Source organism: Tetrao urogallus (assembly GCF_951394365.1).
Source record: "Tetrao urogallus genome assembly, chromosome: 3".
Taxonomy (NCBI): Eukaryota; Metazoa; Chordata; class Aves; order Galliformes; family Phasianidae; genus Tetrao; species Tetrao urogallus.
In genome coordinates this window covers 74,749,413-74,757,945 of record NC_136815.1, presented here as the reverse complement: position 1 = coordinate 74,757,945, position 8,533 = coordinate 74,749,413, and the positions used below count along the sequence as shown (strand labels likewise).

Sequence of the window (8,533 nt, the reverse complement as noted above, 5' to 3'; positions counted from 1 at the left end):
TTGCAAGACAGCCATTAGCTTCCTAACCAGCTTTCCATGGCACAGTTGTTTTTTTTTTTTATCTGCAGGGTAGCATGGGATATTGGACACTAGTGAGTAAATATATTCCAACTTACATTGTTTCTCCTCTGCTTTCAGGATCTGGTTACTATGTGCAGTCCAGAGATGAGCTGCTGTAAATGACTTGGCTACATCAGGAATTAGAAACATAGAAAGCAAATCAGGAAAAACAAAGCTGTAGACTCCCCATTGCTGACCAGCTCAAACAATATCAAAAGTGGATAATTATGACAATACAGCAAGTTCTGTTACTTCTACTGCTCTGGATGTGGCTGCTGCATCCCTGCCGCACAGAAATGCTGTTCAGAAGGACTCCTGATCTCAGACCTAAAGGCTCTGTGGGACGCGCATCAGGGAGTGACGGAAAAGAACTTCACCGCCAGAAGCGAGGCTGGATGTGGAACCAGTTTTTCCTTTTAGAGGAATACACAGGATCTGACTATCAGTATGTAGGCAAGGTAGGTTTCTCACTAATATTTCTGCATTATTGTCAATTTTCCTCACTGTCCTGGTTTATCATCAATTTCAACTCAGCTGAAACCAGGACACTCATGTTTCTACATAGCTCTATTTTCCATGTTTTACACTCATGTTTAAGAAGCAGATTTCTAGGTAATATATATATTACCATTGATTGTACTGTCAGACTTGCTAAAAGTAATATAGATATATTCAGAAATATTTCAATGAACCAAATGAAGACATATTTTACTAGCTGGTATTCCTTAGCATATCACTCCTATCAGCAGCCCACTCAGTTTCTCTTCTTTATTAATCTTTTGCAATTAATTATAAAACCATTTTTCAAATATTTATCTGAATATTTCATCTTTCGTACAAAATAACACATTTGTTTTCTGTGCATATGCTTGAAGAATGCAACCTATTTTAAAAAAATATGTCTGTCTTTCGTTCTATGTGAAAGGAATGAGGTGGCTAAGAATTGAAGTACAGCAGAAGTCTGATGAAATTCTTGTACAGCTTGTTTTGCCATGTAATTTATCAAAAAATAAGTAAGATGTAATGCCAAATAATATTCCAACAGGTACAAGAAAGTAATGAATTAATTCAGAATGGCAATTTGCTTGAAAATGGAAGTTAGTAGAAGTCATGGTTACCAGTTAGCAACATTGGCAGATGATAAAAACAGAATTTTCTTTATCTATAATCCAGATTTTGATATCAACATGGTATTTCACTTGTAAAATACTGCAGAGAAATGTTGCCTTGTTGAAAATGGCAGAATCACAGAATAGCCAAGATTGTAATAGAGCTTTGGAGGTCATCTAGTCCAACTCTCCTACTCAAAGCAAGGCTTTGCTCTGGGTTGTGTCCACTCAGCTTTTAAATATCTGTAAAGATAGAGACTCCACAATCCCTCTAGACAACCACTTCAAGTGTGTTACCACACACAAGGTAAAAAAGCTTTTTTTACTTGCAAAGAGAATTTCCTGTATTTCAGTTTGTGTTCATTGCCTCTTTTCTGAACACTGGGCACCAATGAAAAATGTCTGTCTCTTCATCCTCACTTACTCTCATCAGGTAAAAAAAGATCCCTGCTTAGCCTCCACCTCTCCAGGGTGAACAGTCTAAATTCTCTGAGCCACTCCTCACGTAAAAGATGCTCCAGGCTGTTAATCATCAAAGTGGCCCTTCACTGGGCTCTCTTCAGCAGCTTCATTTCTCATCTACTAGAGAACTAAACCTGACACTGCAGATGTGTCTCACTGGTGGTGAATAGATGGGAAGGATTACTTCAGACAATCTACTGGCAACAAGTTTCTTCATGCAAGCCAGGATGCTGTTTTTTCGCAGACTGTTAAAATCCTTCTGAATGGTAGCAGATCCATCTGGTTTATCAATCACTCATTGTATTTTGTCAACTGCGAACTTGCTGAGGGTGCACTCTATCGCATAAATTAGGTTGTATAGTCAATACATTTCTGGGCTTCTTTTTATCTGATATTCTCCAAACCCGAAGTGATTTGGATAGATGGGTTGCATAAAATGCCACCTTTCTATTTATCATTTTGCAATATGATGGTGTTTGGAAATTATGGGAGCACAATTTAGAAATAAATTATTTGTGACCAGTGACTAGAAGGTCCCTAGAAGAGAATGTTTATCATTAACAGGTCTTAGTAAAAAATAAGTACTAAATATTTTAAAATAAACTACCATTTTTAAAAAAATTGAGAATAGCAGTTAGATGGCAAATGCATCAGTGAAAGGATTAGCATGAATTGCAAAGTGACATTACCAGATTCATCTGGATTTGTGAATTTTCATCTGCTTGCTTTCTGAGCTCATAAATGCTATATATATATATTTTAAATTTCTCATACTGTATCAATATATCTGTCAAGGGAGATTGAAAACTGTTGAATATCTCATTACTCTTGAAACCACTGGCTAAAATTCAGAATAGAATTTGTGTATTCATTTATTTACTTGTTAAGTCAGCATGAAAAGGCTTACCCAGAGTAATGTTATGGAAATGGGGTTCTCTGAATGAATGGGATGCCTAATCCAGTAACTGTGGAAGAGTCTTTTAACTCCTCCTTGCCTGTGAAACAGTAGCATAGTCTAAACAGGAAAGTCAGCAGAACTGACTGGTTCAGAACATTCACTGCTTGCTTCAGGTCAGTATTTATTATTTCAGGAAATGAAGATGGTGTGATAGTTTAATGTTAGCTGGCTGCCCTATGTAGACCAAGACTTTCTCTCATTCCCCCTCCTCATCAGAAAGGAAGAAAATGTGGTGAAAAAGCTCTTGTGTCAAGGTAAAGACAGGTACATCAATTACTGCTGTTGCAGACCAAACTTAAGGAAGAGTAATTTAATTTAATTTATTGCCGATTATTAACAGACTGGGGCAGTAAAAACTAAAATCAAACAAAAAACTTTGTGTACTGCTCCCCATAGCTCCCATTGGGCTGCAGCTCTGGCCAGGGATGCTCCTGCAAGGATATCCATGGGCTGTGCCTCCTTCAGGCCTCATCCACTGTTGCCTCACAGGCTCTTCCTTGGCTGCACAGGGAGATCTGCTCCACACAGCCTGTGGGCTGTGGGGGAACAGCTTGCTCCTCCATGGGCCTGCCCTGGGCTGCAGAGAGCTGCTGTTCTGCGTCTCTTGCTCTCTTATGCTGACCTGGGTGCCCACAGGGCTGTTTCTCACTCTTGTTTTGCACAGCTGCTGAGCAGCATTTTTACATTTTCTTAATTGTTATATAAGTTATATGAGTTCACTGGAAATAGTTCCTATTTGAAATGGGGGCAGTCGTCACTCCTCACAGAGGTCACCCCTGCAGCACTCCTTGCTAGCAAATTTTGAAGTGTAAAACAAATACTGATAGTCTTCACATAGTACATAGCATCTCGGGGAAAAATCAAAACTATTGAATAATATTATGTAAATTTTATGTATGTAGAACCTTAAATAGTAGTTACAATGATAGGTTATAGTAAAGGTAGAAGCCATAAAAGATCAGTGTGGGAAAGGAGACCATATATTTATTTCACAATTTACTGATCTATACTAGAAGACAACAATTCTGAGAAAGGACACTTTTAAAATTCCAGAGAAGCAACATGGGAACGTTCAAAATAAACCTTAAGCCTCATATCAGAAAAGCCATTTTACTGGGATTTGGATTTGGAGTTATGATTAATACCACCTTTCTATTATCATTTTTTTTTTCTGTGCAGGAAGTCTACATATGCTGTATTATTCTTTCTTAATATATTGAAAGCTTATTCACAGTTCTTATTTCTTTTTCTTAGTATATAGTTTCAAGGCCCATATATTATTTTTTCAAAGCGGTGCTGTTACAAGGAATTACTCATTTTTAAATTTGTTCCGAAAAAGAGTGTCAACGGTTTATGGGCTGGTCCGGCCCAGTTCCGTGACCAGCAGGGCGGAGGGATCTGCGGATCCGTGCCTCTGGGAAAGGGGAAGCAGGGGACCCCAAAATACTTGAAAACAACAGCACTAATCTGAGGTGGAACAAATGATTTTACTAAATATAGTATTAGTAAAATACAATGAGAGAGAGAGAGAGAGTCTGTTTGAATTGTATAGACCTCACCACAATGCTGGGGTGAGAAGTGCAGTCCAGTTGAGTGACTGAAGTACAGACGGCAAAGTGCAGATGGCGAAGCGCAGGCGGCGAAGCGCAGGCAGCGAAGCGCAGATAGCGAAGCGCAGACAGCGAAGCGCAGGCGAAGAAGAAGGATCAGGTGACCTTGCATGGAGTTATATCCCCTTGCTGACCGCAAAGCCTCCTGGGGAAATGTAGTTCTTCTCCGTCGGACGAACATTCGGCAGATATCAAACCCCACCCCCAGTGCATTACATGATGTTATGGTGTGGAATACTGATGACCAAAAATCATAAAACCATGACATTCCACCCCTTATTCTACATCACTACATCATGCTTAACACATGGGATTACAGACTGCACTCCCCCAACATCAAATTCCCTTGTGGTACACACTGAACATCCCCGTTTTTCTGCATCACCCACCAGGTGGACCCAGGTCCCTGGGCAAAGACAGTTCCGCGAAGAGGTTTGCCCTTCCCAGAAGCAGGAAAAACCCAAACTGCTTTTCCTAACATGTTCTTTACATGTACTACAGGGACCTTATCTCCCTCTACAATATGTAGGGAGCTGGATTGGGTAGGACCATCTCGACTGATTGATCCTCTGGTGTTAACCAGCCAGGTGGCTTCTGCCAAATGCTTCTCCCAGTGTTTAAATGTTCCGCCACCCATTGCTTTCAACATGGTTTTTAACAACCCGTTGTAGCGTTCGATCTTACCAGAGGCTGGTGCATGATAGGGGATATGATAAATCCACTCGATGCCATGTTCTCTGGCCCAAGTATCCACAAGTGAATTTTTAAAATGAGTCCCATTATCTGACTCAATTCTTTCCGGGGTGCCATGTCGCCACAGGATTTGCCTCTCCAGACCTAATATGGTGTTTCGGGCGGTAGCATGGGGTACTGCATATGTTTCGAGCCACCCGGTTGTTGCCTCCACCATGGTGAGCACATAATGCTTACCATTGCGAGATCGTGGCAAAGTGATATAATCAACCTGCCATGCCTCCCCATATTTGTACTTTTGCCATCACCCTTCCTTCCAGAGAGGTTTCATCCTCTTAGCTTGTTTAATTGTGGCGCATGTATCACAGTCATGAATGATTTGTACAATGGCATCCATAGTTAAGTCCACCCCTCGGTCTCTGGCCCATTTGTATGTTGCGTCTCTCCCTTGATGACCTGAGGTCTCATGGGCCCACCGAGCTAAAAATAACTCACCCTTGTTCTGCCAGTCCTGTTTCCTGTTCAGTCTGTTCAGCCAGTTCTGCCAGGTTATTTCGCTGATCTTCTGTAGCTCTACTCTTGGGCACATGAGCATCTACATGACGCACCTTTATAACCATATTTTTTGTCCGGGTAGCAATATCTTTCCATAGGTCAGCAGCCCAAATAGGCTTGCCCTTTCTTTGCCAATTATTTTGCTCCCACTGCTGTAACCACCCCCATAAGGCATTTGCTACCATCCATGAATCAGTGTAAAGATAGAGCATTGGCCACCTCTCCCGTTCAGCGACATCTAAGGCCAGTTGGACAGCCTTTACCTCTGCAAATTGGCTTGATTCTCCTTTCCCTTCGGTGGCCTCTGCGACTTGTCGTGTGGGGCTCCACACAGCAGATTTCCATCTGCGATGCTTTCCCACAATACGACACGATCCGTCTGTGAACAGGGCATATTTCTTTTCATTCTCTGGTAATTCATTGTATGGTGGGGCTTCTTTAGCACGAGATACATCTTCTGCTGGTGGTGTTCCAAACTTTTTACCTTCAGGCCAGTCCATGATGACTTCTAGGATTCCTGGACGGCTGAGGTTCCCCATCCGTGCTCGTTGTGTAATCAGTGCAACCCACTTACTCCAAGTGGCATCAGTAGCATGATGGGTGGAAGGAACCTTTCCCTTGAACATCCAGTTCAGCACTGGCAGTCGAGGTGCCAGAAGGAGCTGTGTTTCAGTACCGACTACTTCGGAAGCAGCCCGAACCCCTTCATACGCAGCTAAGATCTCCTTTTCAGTTGGAGTGTAGCCCTCCTCCGACCCCCTGTAGGCTCGACTCCAGAATCCCAAGGGTCGGCCTCGGGTCTCTCCTAAGGCTCTTTGCCACAAACTCCAAGTGGGGCCTTTCTCTCCAGCAGCAGTGTAGAGGATGTTCTTCACATCCTGTTCCATCCGTACTGGCCCCAGGGCCACAGCACGGGCTATCTCTTGTTTAATCTGCTCAAAAGCCTGCTGCTGCTCAGGACCCCACACAAAATCATTCTTCTTCCGTGTCACCTGATAAAGTGGGCTTACAATGAGGCTGTAGTTTGGAACATGCATTCTCCAAAAACCCACTACACCCAGAAACGATTGTGTCTCTTTCTTATTAGTAGGGGGAGACATGGCAGTGATTTTGTCGATCACATCTGTCGGGATGTGACGACGGCCATCTTGCCACTTTATGCCTAGGAACTGAATCTCCTGGGCAGGTCCTTTCACTTTGCTTCGCTTAATAGCAAAACCAGCACGGAGAAGGATCTGGATTATTTGCTCTCCTTTCTCAAAAACTTCCTTTGCTGTGTTGCCCCACACAATGATGTCATCAATGTACTGTAAGTGCTCAGGAGCACCTCCCTGTTCCAGTGCAGCTTGGATCAACCCATGACAAATGGTTGGACTATGTTTCCACCCCTGGGGCAAACGGTTCCAGGTATACTGAATGCCCCTCCATGTGAAAGCAAACTGTGGCCTACATTCTTTGGCCAAAGGAATGGAGAAAAAGGCGTTAGCAATGTCAATGGTGGCATACCACTTAGCTGCTTTTGACTCCAGTTTGTATTGGAGTTCTAACATATCTGGCATAGCAGCACTCAATGAGGGTGTGACTTCATTCAGGCCACGGTAGTCCACCGTCAGCCTCCATTCTCCACTGGCTTTACGCACTGGCCATATGGGGCTGTTAAAAGGCAAGTGAGTTTTGCTGATCACTCCCTGATTCTCTAATTGATGAATTAACTTCTGAATGGGGAGCAAGGAATCCCTGTTGGTGCGATACTGCCGTCTGTGCACCGTTTTTGTAGCTATCGGTACCTGTTGCTCTTCCACTTGTAGCAACCCCACAACAGACGGATCTTCTGATAGGCCAGGCAAAACAGATAACTGCTTAACACCTGTGTCTACAGCAGCTATTCCAAAGGCCCATTGATACCCTTTGGGATCCTTAAAATATCCCCTTCTGAGGTAATCAATACCAAGTATACATGGAGCCTCTGGGCCAGTCACAATAGGGTGCTTTTGCCAGTCTCTACCAGTGAGGCTGATTTCGGCCTCCAACATAGTCAGTTCTTGGGAACCTCCTGTCACCCCATGAATATAAATTGATTCTGTCCCTTGGTGACTCGAGGGCATTAGAGTGCACTGTGCACCAGTATCCACCAGGGCCCTATATTTTAGTGATTCTGATGTGCCAGGCCATCTAATCCACACAGTCCAATAAACTCTATTATCCCTTTCCCCCCCCTGGCTGGGGGCAGGGCCCCTCTATTTGTTATCTCCGTTGTCTGCAGCAACTGGAGCAATCACCTTTCTGGAGAAGTTCACCTTGGTGGTTGATTTGTCTTGTAATTCTTTTACCCGTGCTTGAAGTGCTGGAGTAGGTTGCTTATGCCACTTCTTCATATCTTCTCCATGGTCGCGTAGGTAATGCCACAAGGCAAAACGTGACGTGGTCTTACTGTTGTCACTTGTTCGAACAGGAGGACGTCTTCTTTTGATAGCTGAGATGTTGGATGACACTGACTGGGAGGAAATCAAGTTGATTAGCCCCTCAAGTAGGCTGTTTTGGGAATTCTGTTCCTCATTGGATGTATCTGTTACCACCATGTATTCATCGGCATCAGGCACGATTGATAGTTTACCTATTATATCTTCTTGTTTGTTCTCCATTCTGTCCAGCTTTTCAGCTACTTTTTCAATGGCTGAAACACAAGCTCGTAGAGGGCTTAAATGTAACTCAAAGTCTTGAAGTTTATTAAGCAACTCATTTATAAGGGGTCTTCTTTCCCCTCTGCCATACATAGCTGCAAATGTACTGGCGTACCTTTCTGGTGCAGTCTTTGTGAATGTACGCCACATGTTTGGTGTACACCTGGCTCTCTCGGGATCATGCTCTTGGTCTGGCTCATCAGGAATGAAATCGGGGCTATGTAGTGTTTCCACCACAGCACATTCTCTCAAATAACGGATGCCTTCTTCCATATCAGCCCATTTCTTCTTCTCAGGCATCAGATCGTCTTTGAAGGGGTATCTTTCTTTTACAGCTAACAACATCCTCTTCCAGAGGGTGAAGGCCTGGTTCTGGCATGTACTAATACCTCTGTCAATGGCTGA

At 43.2% G+C, this 8,533-nt stretch overlaps 1 protein-coding gene across 1 annotated transcript in view; it reads left to right on the top strand.

The window, feature by feature from the left end:
* Positions 1 to 287: 287 nt before the first annotated feature.
* CDH10 (cadherin 10) overlaps positions 288 to 8,533 on the top strand; it is a gene marked incomplete at both ends in the record, with an annotated part of 57,035 nt that continues 48,789 nt past the window's right edge. Inside the window, one exon of the mRNA XM_079533610.1 lies at positions 288 to 518. Within this exon, the coding sequence (XP_079389736.1) occupies positions 288 to 518 (231 nt within the window). The remainder of the gene's footprint in view (positions 519 to 8,533) is intronic.